Source organism: Galleria mellonella, unplaced genomic scaffold, assembly GCF_026898425.1.
Source record: "Galleria mellonella isolate WM207_F2 unplaced genomic scaffold, CSIRO_AGI_GalMel_v1 utg87, whole genome shotgun sequence".
Taxonomy (NCBI): Eukaryota; Metazoa; Arthropoda; class Insecta; order Lepidoptera; family Pyralidae; genus Galleria; species Galleria mellonella.
This window is the reverse complement of record NW_026442166.1, coordinates 1,663,613-1,681,570: the sequence shown is the minus strand read 5'-3', so window position 1 is coordinate 1,681,570 and position 17,958 is coordinate 1,663,613. Positions and strand designations below refer to the sequence as shown.

The 17,958-nt window shown below is 33.6% G+C and overlaps 1 protein-coding gene across 3 annotated transcripts in view; it reads right to left on the bottom strand.

Moving 5' to 3' along the window:
- LOC113509346 (A-kinase anchor protein 13) overlaps positions 1-17,958 on the bottom strand; it is a 64,820-nt gene extending 46,862 nt beyond the window's left edge. For 2 of the 3 annotated variants that reach the window (XM_052902021.1, XM_052902023.1), the window contains exons 1-2: positions 17,599-17,958; positions 16,299-16,360 (exon numbers count right to left, since the gene is read on the bottom strand). In XM_052902021.1, coding sequence (XP_052757981.1) covers positions 16,299-16,344 — 46 coding nt within the window. In that variant the 5' untranslated portion in view covers positions 16,345-16,360; positions 17,599-17,958. Of the gene's footprint in view, positions 1-7,952; positions 8,270-16,298; positions 16,361-17,598 lie in introns of those variants that run through there. The other variant, XM_052902022.1, reaches the window with a different exon arrangement.

Here is a 17,958-nt window from a genome sequence, read left to right as displayed (position 1 = left end):
TCTGACTGTACATTTGTTCCGGTATCACGCAAAAACTACTGCACCAAATGGGATGCGGTTTTCACCGGATTTTTCAAATATTCTAGTCTAACTTGTATTCTAGTCTCTGCTGTAGATTTTATTTTAATACGCTATCTACAAGTGATCTATTTAATTGGTTATACAACTTCCAAAATTCACTAAGTAGCGAGCAAAAAGCAAGTTACTTTATAAAAGGCAAATTTTCGTATTTATGGTACATTAAGACCACGCCGCAGGCCCACAAACAGATCGTGCTTTGTACAGCTCAGTTTTAAATGAATCCTAGTGAACAATAGCGTTGCCAAATTGGGTATGTTTCCGTAATTTTGGGTACAAAATATTTTATTCGCGAAATTTTGTAGAAATTAACAACTTGGAGCAGTTTTAATGGACTTGGAGAAGGTAATTTTTTAACAATTTTGGTGATTGTAAACCGTAAAGCGGTATATAAAATATATGAATGAAGAAGCGAATAAAACAGAGAGAGAGAGAGAGAGAAGATAGAATAAGACAAAGAAGGTAAAAGTAGAAAACATATGATGCTTCCATGTTTCTTTTCTCCGTCGTTCGTGATTCTTGGCAAAAAAGTGAAAATCGACATATCGAGTAAAAGTATTTGGCATTTGGGTAAACCATAAAACGTATGTGGCAACCCTGAACAACTAAATAATATTTACTATTAGGCACATGAGGGCGCGTGTGACCATCGCAATATATTGTAAAGGCGTCGCAGTCGTCTTGTGGGAAAATACACTAGATATCAGATAACGAGATGCTCAGATACGGGATTGAAATAGTCGCGAGGTGTGGGACTTTATCTTCTAAAAGTAGGTACATAAACTGATGGGACGGGATAATGTTAACAATACAGTTTAAGTTATACGCTACGTGGCTAATAAATAACACCGCTAACATGCTGTCTGTCTGGTACTTTCTGTGACCTTTGCTAATACGACGAAAGAAGGATGTTCACGCGTGTTTGTAACTTCTATATGAAATATATATGTTTAAATATTTTAATTAAAAAAACCCTTTTTATAAGAGAAATCTTTATAAGAGGAATTATCATTTTTTACTTAATGATAATTATAATCGAAATATAAATGAGCATTATAGTCGAAAATCGTTCAGGTCTCAACATCTGAAGTTAGCATTAAGACAATATTCATGGAATCTAATTACCAACATCGCAATAATGCGGATTATGGACTGGGAACGTGCCCAGCCACCCGGCGGTATAATCGGACCGGTTTATTGCAACCCCCCCCCCCCCCCCTCACCTCTCTGATGGATACAATAGGCTTCGTTATTACAGGATTAGATATATTGTTTTTATGGCTGGTTAAAAACAATTGTTTATTAATACATTATAAGGTTATAAAGATGTCCTCTACATGAATAATAAAGCCTGGTGGCCACCTAACACAGGGTCCAGGATCTAGGCTTGAGGATCAGCCGATTAGTATGATTTTGTAAATTTTATTATGATTATTTACTTCTGTGAATATTTTTAAACGACTACCATATCTACAACAACTATATACGGGTTCCAAAAAACTATCTACTTCAATAAGGTAAAAGCAGTTATTGTGACTGCTATGTTACGCAATTTCATCTCCGATCCTGAACCGATGTTCAGAATTCTTTACAATCGATGGGATTTACTTCCGTGTTGGTCCCATATTAAATATGGGTGCGATTGAAGCATAAAACTGCTTACTGCGAGGCGAAATCTATTTTCCGGTTCAGACATTCCAAGATTCCGCGCCATGCAATTCCGAGTTCTATATTCAAATATGTGTTCGGATTGAGGTCGCCGTTTACGAAACGAAATACGCATGTTCGCTACTATATAACTACTAATAATTTATTATTTATCGTATTTTTTTGCACCATATATGTTATACTTTTATACAAACCCTAAATCTAAATCTCGAGAACCCGAAAAGAGAAAGTGTTTATACACTTTCTCTTTTCGGGTTCTCGAGATTGACTGAAAGAATTCCCTTTAAGGGATAAAGTCCGCCTGTGTAAATTTTTGCTATAACCTAATATCTATATAACTGACAACAAACTCCCTTATTCATACCAGCGCCAAACGTCTCATAAACCTATTTTCAACCGGCTTCAATAAGAAAGGGAATCTTAATTTGGTTATATTTTTTTATGTTTGTTACCTCATAGCTCCGTCAGTTCTAATCTCTTTTTTTATCTGAAACGATAAACCTACAGACAGAAATTCTATCAAAATCGGTTAAGTATTTTAATTTTTAAAGCAAAATAATTGGTTCTGTCACAATTGATTTCGTTTTTTTTTGTGGGACACATCTTTAATTATAGCTATTGAACTGTTTTATTTCTTTCTTTTACACTATACTCCCAATTTGAAAGAAAAGGACAAGACAGTGTAACAGTTAAAATAGGTTTGTAGGTAGAAATTATTAGTTTTTAGCGATACTGATTCTCAGTATCTCCTTTTTAAAGTCGGTTAAAAACCGCGTGAAGTGAACGAAAACGTCCGTGGGGCGTCTCCAATTCGGCGTGACCAATCGGTCCGTACTTTTTTTTTGTGTGCAATTCCGGAAAATAAACACAATTTCACATTTAGAAATTACTCGTAGATGGTAACATGGAAGTACAAGTCACACAGTCATAACGCCACGGTCCCAAGGAATAATAACCCATGAGGGTACGATTTAGCGTATATCTATGGCAGTTCTCATGCCCACAGACGAAAATTAACACTTATTTTCAAGTAGGCCGTCAGCTTGTTTACCATGATTTTGCTCACGGCAATAAATCCATTGATTATAAAAATTATGAAAAGGTGATGGCTACGATTTTCCATCAGGTGAGCCGTTAGCATCTTTATTATGATTTTGCTCACGAGAGTAAATCTATTGATAGTAAAAATTGTAAAAAAGAACGATTTTTTTAATGGATAAAAATGGAATGGCAACCCCGCCTGCGCTTTCAATATACGCTGACGGGACACCAGTGACAAATGATAAGGATGAAGGCAGATCAGTCGGCCCATCGTGAAGAATTCGACAAAAATTAACCACGATGATTTTCAGAAAGAACCGCTTGGAGGTCAACCTAATATTTATAATAACGGGGCTGTTAGAACCCATTACTAACAATCTCTTTCTCCCCAAAAGACGACAGTTACCACTGTCCGTCAAGCGGACCATCAGTGCGTTTACCATGATATTGCTCACGGAAATAAATCTATTGTTTTATAAGAGACGGGAATTAACGAGGTTATCACGAGTAGTCTACTTGTTACCTCGGTTGGCATAACCTGATCGAAACGGGAGACTTTATACAAAAGTCGATTGCTTGGGTACCTCCGCCCTATTCGTGTTTCAACCGTGAAGCAGTTATGTTTGCATGACTGTGTTTCAGTTTGAAGGGTGGGATATGGCGTGAATTTACTGGGTACAGAGGAATAACACCTGAGTCCTAAGGAATGGCAACGCATGGAGGGTATCATGGGCGAAACAGTATACTCTGTTATGTCCATGGTACTGCTCATGTCTATAGGCGACAGTTACCACTTTCCATCAGGTGGGCCGTCAGTTTGTTTGCCATTCTAAGTTGTATAAAAAAAAGTCCAGATAATTGTAGTAAATTATCATAGTTTACCTGAACGATCACGTCAATTAGAGACTCTTATAAAACATAAAACACGCAGACAACGAGGACGTTTAAAAGTTAATATAGTAAATCTAATCTATTGATTGTAAATTGACTATTGTTGTATCAACCGGTAACTGTCCACTGGTAAACATACCCCCCTCCCCATAAGGGGGGGTATGTTTACCTCCCCAAATAAATGGGGGGAAAGGGATTATAAGCAATGGAGTTCGACAGCTTATTTATCTTATTAGGTCGACCTCCACGTAGTTCCCCCTGGAAACCATCGTGAACAACACTTGGGCGTTAACAACGTGGTGAACACACGTCACGATGGGCTAACTGAGCTACTTCATCCTCACCTATCATCCTTCACTAGTGTCCCGCCAGTGTATACTGATAGCGCGGGTGGGGTTACCATTCCATTATCATTCATAGAAAAAAAAACTACAAAAAAATACAAACAAATTTAGAACCTCCTACATTGAGATGTGGCTTAAAAGGAGTTGTCATTACAAAAGGTTTCTTTTTTAAATACTTGTTTGTGTGTTAGAAATATAAAGTTGGACTTACATATTAATAAATAAATAATAAAAATATTTCACAACATAATAACTTTCATGTCATTCCATTTAAAATTACATAGTGTTGAATTTCAGATAAATCAACTAGTTAACTATTAACAAATATAAAGAATTAAATAATTAAATCACATCTGTCAATATTTACCAATATAAATTTCCAATATTTTTACCGCATAATTCATTTCTGTTTTTCAAAAGGTTGAGTGGTAGAGAATGCTATATATATATATATATAGAATTATGTCCGTCTTTTGTATCGAAACCTTTTTTTGTGGTCAACAAAGAATAAATAAATAAATATCTTCAAAATCTGTATTTAACATTGTCCTCAACTCCCAAACTTGATTGTCAACGTTAAATAAATGAAACGAAGTTTCCGCTATAAAAACATTATGAAAACCGTGTTCACGGGCTACGATGATCACCAGCCATTAGGTGAACCACAAGCTCATTTGCCGCCCTCTACCATAAAAAAATTTTTAGGTATTTTATTCAACCGAATCTGAACAAAGTAACTATGTGTTTCAGTAATATTATAACCGAATTAGCTTTTTGCCTGTTACTTCGTATATGCGGATTTCATAAATAGTAAAACAAAAAACATCAAAGACGGTGCATCAAGATAAAATATAGGTACCTCGCATATCAAATTAGACTTTCAAGAACACAACTGCATTCAATTTGGTACAGTAGGTTTGTGTGATGCCGGAACAAATTTACAGACAGGTAAAATTACTAAAAAAATATTGTTTTGTCTCCTATTGTTCTTATTAAGATCCCTCATATGATTTTTCTTAAATATCTCCCTGGTACTGGCAGTCTAGTAAAATTGCACTGTATTGGTAAAATTAAAGATTTAAACAAATATATATATTACACTGCAAAAAAAGCTACAACTTCCATCGTCATAAGATCAATATTTCATCAACCTAAGCCACATACGAATTCGTAAAACAAAAAAAAATGGACAACGGGCTAGAATTATGCAATACTAGTTGTTTTCTGCGGCTTTCAATGGCACACGTGGGGGGGGGGGAAAGTGATTGTTAGCAATGGAGTTTGACAGTCCCATTGCTAGCAATATGCCCTATTAGGTCGACCTCCACGTGGTTCCCCCTGGAAACCATCGCAAACAATTCTTGTTGAATTTGCCACGATGGGCTAACTGACCTACTTCATCCTCACCTATCATCCTTCACTGGGGCCCCGCCGATGTATACCGATATATTTATGATAGGGTTACCATTCCATTATTACCCATTAAAAAAAAAGGCCCACGTGAATCAGTACATATCATCATACAGTATCTTATGTTTTAAGATATAATCTACCTGGGTAAACAAACAGTGAAAATATCATTGTAATTCGATCAGCAACCGAAGCGTGATTGAGTAACAAACATGCAAACATCCTAACGTCTTTACAAAATTTTACATTTACTCGCTTATGCATAAAAATTAAAACTTTCGACAAACCTATTTTAACTATTACACTGTTTTGTCACTTTCTTTCAAATTATGAATTTAGCTCCAAAGAAAGAGACAAAACAGTTCAACAGCTAAAATAGGTTTATGAGAGGCTTGACATTTTTATGAACAAGGTTTCATACAGAGTAAAATAACATGTATAGGGGTGAATATATTAGGTAACGTGTGCCGAAATGGTCTCCACTCAGTATTATATTTGCTGCAGCCGATGAGCTACAGCGCTGATTTCCAGCGGAAACCCTTCTGGTAGGACTTTGAGATTCATCAACTGACTGAGGATCACCAAGTTAATTTATAAGACAGAAGAAACTTACATCCCATTCTTTGTTCTATACACGACACAGAAGAATAACATCTGAGTCCTTAGAAATGGCAACGCATGGGGGTGTCATGGGCGAAACAGTATGCTCTGTTACGTCCATGGTACTGCTCATGTCTACTATAGGCGACGGTTACCACTTTCCATCAGGTGGGCTGTCAGCTTGTTTGCTTGTTTCTAAGTTGCATAAAAAAATGCAATAAAAATGCACAAATAAAATTGTTATTTAAATTTAAAATGGAGGCCTCATTGCTCACATCAAACTGAACACAGCATAGCCTATTTCTTATTAATATGAGCGTATAATAGTAGTTGTTTTATACCACAGGCTCCTGGGGCCAGGTTGTAAAAAAATAGCATAAAACTTATGAAACCTTGTGAAGAATTACATCCGATATTAAAGGTCAACACAGGCTTAGCTTTTATGGTCTAAATATAAACATTTAAGTGATATTCCATTGGGCTCTAATGTTGTGACACGCGAAAACGCCGTTCGGTGGCTACTTTGTCGGCGGATTTAAACATGTTTATGACATAAAATAATATATGACATTCTATCTTCGTTATAAAAAATCACGCTACACGAAGATCCATTATTAATTACTGTGTATAACGTTATTGTAATATGCTTTTATTTTGTAGGCGCAGACTTTGTTATTAGCAATGAGGTCAACCAAATAGATTTTTTTTAATGCATGATAATGTAATGGTAACCCCGCCTGTGCTAACGGTATACGCTGGCGGGGCACCAGTGAAAAATGATAGGTGAGAATGAAAAGGCAGGTTAGTTAGCGCATCGTGATGAATACACTTCGAATTCAGCACGATGGTTTCCAAGGGAAACCTCATGGAGGTCAACCTGCCAGGGTATATTGCTAGCAATGGGCAATACCATTATTAACAATCCCCCTCCTCCCGACCAAATAGTTAACTACGCGTATTATCTTACTGATATAACAAAATTTTGCAATTTTACTAGGCGGTGTCTCTATATGGGAAATCCGGCCCGGTTTCGCACGGGTAAATAGAATTTTCGAAAATAATATATAGCCTACGTTACTTGCTGAAAGTGTGCTTTCTGTAGGTAAAAGAATTTTTAAAATTGGTTAAGTAATTTTTGACTTTATCCGTTACAAAAAAAAAACAATCAAATCTTACCTCTTTATAAAATTATTATAGATTCGTATAGATAATAGTATTTCGTACGTATTATTACACATATACATATATACATTAAAGAATAGAGCATGTGTTTTGCGTAAAAAATCAGTAAAATGCAAAAATATATTTAGTGCTAATTTTTTGGCGCCCAACGTGATCTCATTTTTCATTAAAAAGTATTAAATAAGCAATAAAATACACGTACAATTTACAGTGTGGTAAAACAGAAATTACAATCAAATTCTAGAGATTAATATTAATTAATCGGAAGTAACGTAGGTTTCGCCCTTATGGCAATTCTTATGAAATTTACCATGAAAATTTCCCAAAATTTCAAAGCCGAATGAATCAAATTTGATGAATGAAAGTGGTACTATTTTGATGGCTCGAAAACTTCATGAAAGAGTATAAACTCTTATATAAATAATAAAGCATCATTTTCCATCTACGGGACCAACTTCGATATGGACATATTTCATAAATAGCATGCAATTCGGATCCGAAACTTCAGAATTAGATTTCATAGTAGACCTACAAATGACGAATATCTGAGCAAAATTTTATGGTTGTAGTTTATAACTCTAAGACATTTCGTCATTACCTTCAAGTGGTATTTTATATCTATAACAGATTACGTAGACTACAAAAAAATCATTAAACCATTTTGTATGCCATATTACGTAATTTATACATTTAAAAGGGACGCAACAAGTAAGGGGACTCTACAAGTAACATACATACCTAGATGGAACGAAGCCGCTACATTTTCGCAATATCAATAAATTAACATAATCCTGGCCACAATGGAACACGAGCACATTTTTTTCCTTTCAGAATATGAATCCCATTGTATTCGAAATTTGAATATTTTTTTAAAGAATTTAAATTATGAAAGATAAATAGTTTAAGTTTAGAATACTGGCTGTCCGCCTAATTCCAATAGATGCGCATTTTAAAATGCTTTTTATTATGTTAACGATAATTTTGCTGTGATTGCGTGCAAAATTTCTGATATTCGCGTATTATTTTGACAGGGCCAACCCGTAAGGGAGCAGCCTTGCCTTTGTACGGGCTAGGAGCCGGGCGCAGGCGTGCAATCGATCGCGGGAAGCCTGCCACATACATTGGCGATAGTTTCTTTCATTCGATGTATGGCGGCGCAACAAACTAACGACGCTAAAAGGTTTATCATATAATATTAGCAATCGATGTATGTCGAAGTACATCGTAACAGTACAGTGTCACTTTAAATAATTTATCTATATCTTTTTTTTTTCTCAAATTAATATAATTAAAAAATATTCAATCAAAATAAAATTAGAAAGAGACCACCACGTTTGTTTTTTTTTAATTAGTATGAATAGAGAAAGGGTTCCTAATTTGACTATATTATTTTTTATTACTTTAATTACTTTTTACATAAGTCTTCACCAGAAAGATTATATTTTTTCAATCAATCAAAAGTCAAACCTACTCGAAGTAATGAAAATCTGGCAAGAACTCGAGGTGCAATATTGCAATTTCTTCCGGCTGCCAAAGAAAGAAGGTAATTTTTGAGGCACATATTATACAGTATGTAGATATACATGTATGTCTCATGCGTCTTTAATGCAATACATAGCTTAAACGGCTAGATGATTTAAAAGTGTATTTAGATTAATTAGTTAATTATATGACCACAGACACCATAGTACCTATAAAATATGTACGATGAAGTGATTGTAAATTGTCAAATACTTACAAAAGATGTTTACAAAAGAGGTTTGTGGCCAGCGACATAGTTTATTTTTTAGGTTTTCAATTCGTTTGTACTTACTTATACGTGTTACCTCATAACTACGTCAGTTGTAAACCGATTTAGAAAATTTGTTTTTTATCTGAAAGGATATACTTACAGATTGGTCCCTTAAATATTCGTTATCAAAATTGGTCCAGTATTTTAGTTTTAAACCAAAATAACTGGTTTTTCCACATTTGAAGTCACTTTTATTTGTGAAAATCCTAATTGAAGGAAGCACTGTTAATCTTCTTACTTTATTTAGTAACTAAATAGTTATGACTAATAACTTTTGCCCATTATCTCAGTTCCGATATAAGAATTCTTTTCTTTTTAAACTGATCTCTCAAAATACACGATTTCCATGAATGACTCAAATTATAAGAGTCATCAGTTGAAAATGACCTCAACTTCACCCACCCCATTAAGGCAGGGTCATGTAGATATCGTCATAGTCGTAGAATACTGACGGATCTTTATATGTAATATCAGATCAGTTTCAGAGTCAGTATTGTATGACTACGACGATATAAGTTATATAATGCCAGTTTCGGTTCGTTCTCGGTCTGCTAAAATATTATTAACTACTTAAGAAACAATGTGTTATTAATAAGGTAAATAGATAGGTAGATAGATAGATAAACACTTTATTTGAGCCATTTATGACACACGTAAATTAATAAATGAGTTTATACAATCAGATTACTTACACCTTTTTAAATATAAAATAATAGATAAAGTATGGAAATATGTTTTCACCATGTGTGTCGCAGTGACCCAAATAGGATACAGCTCAGTGATAGTTTTGCTTAAAAGCAAAGCACTGATTTTCAGCTACAGCCTGAAGTTAGTCTACACGGACGCGTACAACAAACCCAGAGTGTAACCTGTGTAGCCAATTTAACAGCCAAAGGTAAAATTGTATTATATAGGTATAGTCCTGTTCCGTGAGGGGAAAGACATTATTAGTAATGGGATTTTACAGCCCCATTACTAACAATATACCCTATCAGGGCGACCCACAGTGGGAACTTTGACTCATTTTCATCTCATAAATCTATAACTTCCGTATTAATAAAGATATGTACATGATTTTTTTCCTGATAATCTTAAATATATATGCTTTTAAATAATGTATGCTTTGTGAGTAAAAATTTATTTCTAATAGTTATAAATAATATAGGAATACAAGAAATATAGAATTTGTAGACTTACATTTATGTCCTAAGAAATTTGTACAGGAATAAGTAAAAGTATCTGCGTAAAAAACAAATACTCTTATAAAGATAACTTAGAAGTCACTCAAGAGCTCCTTTACTTCATCAAAAAGTTCTAAATATTTTTTATTGGAAGGTTTTCTTAAACTTATTATGTATGTGTCAGAGGTATATAAAAATGCGTGTAGAACATCTTTATCATCATCGTTAGTGACTACCCTCTAATATTGTCTTGCATGATGAAGCTTGAACTGTTTATAGTCTTTGTTCCGTGACTCTTGAGCATCTTCTGAAAGTTGCCCAAGAGGCAAGACAGAAAAGTAACGTATCACACTTTCACAATGAATCAACACCTTGTGATTTTGGCGGATAGCAAGATTCTGTAACTTCACGAATCAACTTGTATGATGGAAACAATAAGCAATTCTTTGCTATCAAACAACTCATCATATTTTCATACCGTGCCTTGTTCAGATCCAATTCTACAAAAATGCTAAGAGCTTCATCTTTTGAATATGCTGTTATATGTGTCGGTTCATTAAAAAGATTACTGCGTATTTCATTCTTTTTTTTTTTCTGATAGCCATGCTCGTAAAATATCAACGATGAATGCTTCATCTACTTCACCATGTGACCTTAAACCCTGTACATATGAGTTCAGTATGAAATCAAGTCCACAGGTATCAAGCAGTCCCTTGTTTTTCCGTTTCTTTGTACTCCCTGAACTGTCATCGTATGTTTTAGGTCTTCCTCTTTTCTCTGTCGAAGTAGAAGGTTTAGGTTCGCATGTAGTTTTTTCTAGATTTACAGTGAAAATGACATTAAACCAATTGCTATTTTGATTTAAAAACTGTTCTTTCTTTCGACTACATTTCGTATAGCGTTGACGAAACTGAGTTATGAAGGACTTCTAAATACTTGCGATAATTTTTGCTATATTCGCATCTGAAGATTCGGTAATATTATTTCGTATATAGTTTGAGATAGAATCAATATAATTTGTATCACTTTCAACAATACAACAACTTCGCGTTCAATACAAACAAAAGTCGCGTCCGGTACACGAGACTTCACTCATTGCGGAGAGATAAGTAATTAACAATTGTTTAGAAATGACAAATGCTTATAAAGAACTGTAATATTTCATATGTAAATGCACTATTTTATACTTAATAATGATCATAGACGTGTGCAAAATGACTTGATTTAAAAAATTCATCATTATGCGGTTATGCGGTAAAGAATAGGTCTGTATGGAAATGGGAACTAAATACTGTGTGAAATACTTGATAAAAGTAACGCAAAAGATAAAATATAAAGTAATAATTGAGACAAAAATATTTTTTTGAGTGTCCAGACAGAGAATTTCAAATAAAGAAAAAAATCTTAATATACGTACTTAGAAAAAAACATTCTCACCATGATATTATACTAGATTTAAATATGTTACGCAGTAAAACTGCAAAAAAAAAATGTTTTGCCATCAAATTACATTATATTTCCTAATAAATTAAACCAAAATCAGAACTTCGGCAAGCTTCGGCAAATGTCAAATCTCCAACTGAAAGTTTGAAAAAAGAAAATGATACATATAACGATATATGGATCTTTGGTTAAGTAATATTGTACTAAACTAAATATATTTTTATTTTATACTATAGTACACATTCTAAGCATTCTAAAATGGTATCACACTATACGATTTCTATTGATTTGATACTATAAAATTATACCAAACGAAATTTAAGTTTCATAATTATTTTTGTATTTTTTTCATTCCTTGACTTTAGATGCTCTGTTCTATGAAGTATGAATAGTGACAGATTTGAATCATATTTATAATGATAGAGTAACTCTTTAGCTACAATTTGAGGTATTATACATGCATATCCACGGAGTTTTAGAAAAAGTATTTATGAGATGGCTTTCTTAGGCGAGTTCCCACTGTGCGACCTTCACGCGGTTCCCATGGAAACCAAATTGTGTTTTTTATGGATGATAATGGTTGGTTACTCCGCCTGCGTTAATGGTATATGTTGGCAGGACACCAGTGAGGGATGAAAGGTGAGAATGAAAAGGCAGGTTTAGCCAATCGTGACGAATACATCTGAAATTCAACAGGATGGTTTCCAGGGCCCCCCTAGGTCAGTTAGCTCATCGTGATAAATACACCTGGAATTTAGCACGATGGTTTCCATGGCTAGCAATGGGGCTGATAATTTGCATTAATAACAATCCCCAACCAATAGACCTGCTTTCATTCTCATCCTTATCATTTCTCACTGGTGCTCCGTCAGCGTATACCAATAGCGAAGACGGAGTTGGCATTCCATGTTAACCCATTAAAAAAGTCTTGTTGCGTTCCAGTCACGGTCAATCCCGAACTGTTTCTACTTATCATACAGGGATTGAACTTAGACTGATAGTGTGTGTTTTTTTTTATACAACTTAGAATGGCAAACAAGCTGACGGCCCACCTGATGAAAAGTGGTTCCGGCCTAACAGTCGGACATTTTGTAAAGTTCATGCCCATATTATTTCAAAGGTTTAAATACAATAGTACATTAAACATACAATGTTAAAAGAATATAATTTTCTATTGTAACATAAAACTAGAAATAGCATTCTCCGAATACCACCACATTTATCTAACAGTCTACTGAGGTACCGAACAATGAGAAAAATACTCAATAATACTTGTCACGCGAATGAGCACTCTATTGCTTGCACATAAGGGTGACAATACGCGACACGTTTTTAATTACCTTGGGAACTATGTCGCACTAACAATACTTAGGTGATAATGGTAATTATGTACTTAGCTACTAAAATATTGCTCAATAAGTTCATTACGCTCACCACTATAATCTGAAATGTTTGTTTTATATATATATATATATATATATATATATATATATATATATATATATATATATATATTTTTTTTTTTTATTTTAGGGATTTTATTCTAAACTAGCTGTTGCCCGCGACTTCGTCCGCGTTTCTGTCGTTTTTCGTAAAATAAGTAGCCTATGTCCTTCCTCACGGTTCAGAGATTTTGATGTAACAGATACATTTCCCTTCATTTCTCTACTCCTATTGATTGTAGCGTGATGAAAAGTATAATATAACCTGCCTAGGAGTATGAAGAATAATTGTATCAAGTTTCGTTAAAATTCGTCAAGTAGTTTTTGTTTCTATAACGAACATGCAGACAGACAGACAAAAATTTTACTGATTGCATTTTTGGCATCGATCACTAATCACCGCCTGATAGTTATTTTGGAAATATATTTCATGTACAGAATTGACCTCTCTACAGATTTATTATAAGTATATTGCCGTGTAGTCGCGACAAAGAATCATCCACTACTTCCCTTACCGTGGATGTCGTAAGAGGCGACTAAGGGAACTTACTAAGCAACTAACGACGGTTGCCAGCCCGCCTGCCAAATGTGGCAAGTACTGGCAAAACCCACGTCAGTCCTTTTGTAATCTGTGATAGTCGCAGTTTTTTTATGATACTTAAAACAGCAAACAATTTAAAAATAGTAACCGTAGCTTATATCTGTTAGCTTATAGCCGTGTAGATCCATGTAGATCCCAGCTTAGAATGCTAAGCCGCGATCTACACTGCTAAAATCACCACCCCTTTCTTCCCCGTGGGTGTCGTAAGAGACGACTAAGGGAACTTAATAGTAGAGGGATGGGAGCAGCGTCCCTCTTAAGAGATTACTAAAAACCTAACTGCGGTTGCCAATCCGCCTGCCAAGCAAGGCAACTACTGGCAAAATTCCTCTTCTGGGGGAAACCTATGCTCAGCAGTGGGCAGTTAACAGCTAATATGAATATGATGAATAGACAGAAACGACACCATGGACATCGCAGATCACTGTTATGCTCATGGTACATGCGTTGCCATCAACATTCCTGGAGACTATGGTATTTTGGCATAGTATCTTATAATTGCACTGGTATATCCTATTCTTCAAACAGATACACAGCTATACAAACATAACTGCTTCACGGTAAAAATACGAGTAGGCCAAAAGTACCCATGGAGATAATTTCTATACCAGAGGGCCTACTATGAAATGTTTTCCGAAATTTCGGAGCCAAACGAAACAGAAATTTGATGTTAAAATTACATAATACATGCCGTTTGGAAATATTAAAAATGTTAAAATATTGTTCCTTTGGATTTTTATGATAGGATGTATGACGAAACGAAATGTTAAACTCCATTAATTGGTTCGATTTTGGTATAAACAAAAACACGAAATTGAGTCCGAAATTTCGGAATTTCATTTCATGGTTTCTCTATAGTGACAAGCATTCATCATTTCAGCCAATATTGTCCAATGCAGAATTATCGTTCCTCAATGTATCGCGAGAATGGTGTCAAGTTATTTTGTAAAAGCTAAAACTAAAAATATCAAACTTAATACCCTGAAATAATTATTTTAATCGGTCCAAACATGAAGTTACCGCAATTTCAATGCAGTAATACGAAAATCGCGTGCGATGGCAAACTACTGTGACGTCATCTTACTGATAAAATTATAACTAGAGTATATCTTTATTAATAATATAGATGTGAAAGTGAGTTTGTTTGTTAGCTTGCCTTCACAGCTTAACCAATTACTATGAAATTTGGTAGACACTTACTATATGGGATGGAGGGATACAGGCTACTTTTTATTCTGGTCAGTAAACATATCCCGGTCAAGCGGACAAAGTCGCGGATAAAAGCTAATAGATGATATTTAAAGCCAAAACAAAAAATTGTAGAATTTATATTTGTCTGTCAATATGCTTGTCACTCAAAAACTACTGTACTGTACCAAATTGGGTGCTGTTTCCACAGTTTTGTTCGTGAAAGGCTAATTTAAAATCTGGTGTATCTTTTATCTTGATACGCCATCAAGAATTGGTATATTACATAGGCTCTAAAAACGCGTATGAAGTTAGCAAGATACTGATATAAGCTAGATACTATACTGAGGTGACAAACAAGCATACGACCCACCTGATGGTAAGCGGTTACCGTTGCCTATGAACGCCTACAATACCAGAGGTATTACGTGCGCGTTGCCGTCCCTGAAGAAACCTCTTTACCCCCTTTTGAAGAACCCCATGCTGTAGTCTCTTGGGAAAACCTCGGCAGGGAGCTCATTCCATAACCTGAGTGTTCGTGGGAGAAAACATCTCTGAAACCGCGTTGTAGGCGACCATTTAGGCTGTAAGGTATGAGGGTGAACTCTCTGTTGATGACGAGCCGTACGATGATAGAAAGTGGCCGTAGTTATAGTTATATATAAGTTAATATGATATATTCTTCACAATGCACCCTCATCTGCAGCGAGCATGCGTCATACAGTTGATATTATTTATCAACATTCATTATTCGTTTTAGTGATAATAATATCAAAAATCAATAATATGACTTTTAATCATTTAAACCTAAAAAAAATAATTTTATTATGAAAATATCTAACCGCAATCACAATTGTAGTTTGTGTTAAAATTTTGAAATTAGAAATATAATAAATAGACAAATGCATTTTTGCTTATTTATTACTAAAATAGTGGATGAAATATTTAAATAAATGCATTTTATAAATGAATTAGTAATATATAAAATTTGACATTTCGCGTTATTAACACATTTAAAAAAAAAATAAGGTAAAAGGTAAATAAATACATATATATTATAAATTGACCTTTTGCATGAATGTGTTTATTATATTTCTTGGCATAAAATAGTAAATACCTAATTATTAATGTTACTGTGATTAATATTTCCTTATTATAATTATTTATTTTTTAAATACATAACTAACACAGATATAAATATAATTAATTATTTAAATGACTCACTATAACAATTATTTAACAATAACAATATTTCTGTGGTGTTCCTTAACTGTGGTTAAAAACCAGACCGCAAACTCAATATTATATATGAAAGATTTTTAAAATTAAATTAAACATGCAGATTTTTTTTAGGTTTGAACTTATTATTTTTTTATAAATAAAATCAAAATTACTAACAAGTAAATTTATCAAATTGCATAGTTTAACAATAATTACCTGATGATATGAGGCCCACATTATCCTGAGGAGGGGCGTTCATCATTACTGCCAATGTCAAACTGAAATTAGAGACGTACAAGTGAATTAGAAATGGTAGAATGGTAGAATTCATATTAATTAATGAATTTAAAAAATCACCTCTCGGTAACTTGATTTGAGGGTATTCAAACCTATATTTTTCTGCTACCTTAATTTTATCAGACATAAGAATATTTCTAACCTTATAGATATAAACTCTTTAAACAGTAGTAAAGCACTATAATAGTAGTCTACACTTTAATATTTTCTTTTTTTTTTTATATATAACTTTAAATAAGCTAATGTAAGCAAAGGAAAGCAAAAAATGGTAATCATAGCCTAGCATATCATCATAAAATATATAAATATTAAAAATCAATGTATGCTATTTCATCTCTGTTAAAGTTGAGTACAACTATAACTGAATTGTAAACTTATAATGCTATTGTTATATTCTACTAAAAATAGTTTTGTTTGTAACCTGTTGATGTACCTAAAATAAATAAATCAATAGACAGCACTAAAGACATCATAAAATATAGTGAAACTTGAGGTATCCCTCATATGTTACCATTTTCAAACTTTTATCCATCTCGGAGCTATCTGACAAATATAGTCATGCCCGTACTGTCTCTGTAGAATTTATCTGACATAGAACCTAAGTTAAGATACTTACTTTTAGTTTATTCAACTGCCTATTACATTAACATGGTAATAAAAAAATATGAAATAACAACAGTTTACAATACAAAAAAAAATTATATGAGTCAACTAAGGGACACTATAACTTTTACAAAGCCATATAATCAAAAAGTTAAGAACTAAGCTGTTTGCCTCCATACACAATAATTTTACCCCCATATCAAAACACAGCACGTAAGAAAGCTGCTTCATAGCAGAAACACAAAAGAAATAGTTTTATATGTCCATTTACATTACTTTGTAATCTCTCTCTAATACTTATCAGAAGTCTGTAAAGGCAATATCTTTGGCAATACAACTTTTTAAATTACCTTTATTTACTAACACTATATATAGATATCTTGTGAATAAGTACTGTTTAGTTACTAATATTATGAAGGATTATAAAACTACCTATTACATCTGATATATAAATACGCACGGATTATCCCAAACTCCAGAGTATTGTGTAATGGACATATTGTTTATTGTGTAAACTTAACTTTTTGCAGCATTTGATTGTTAAACAATTAAACTAAAAACTTGTAAACATAAAACTTTATATAGCCATAGATTACACTATGTATTGGTTACTTACCAAATTATTTCTAAAAACTACTCGGAAACCCTTTAAAACACATTGCCGTCACAATAACTTGTGTAAGTCACAATTAAACACTATTTTCCCAAGTAAACCGGAAAGTTTTAAACAATGGTACTATCTAAATTTTATGCGAATACACTTTCACATTGGCACCATGTAGCCACCTACACAAAACAATAAACAGTTATTTTGTCCGATACATCACAATAATATACTTGCATACACTTGTAAAGTAATGGAATAACTTTGATTGAAATGCTAAAGTTTGCTAAACACTGAAAAACGAATGTAAAAAAGTATAAAATAACTTTTTTAGTGATTGAAAATACTTTGAAACTTCATTAAATTCTTCAA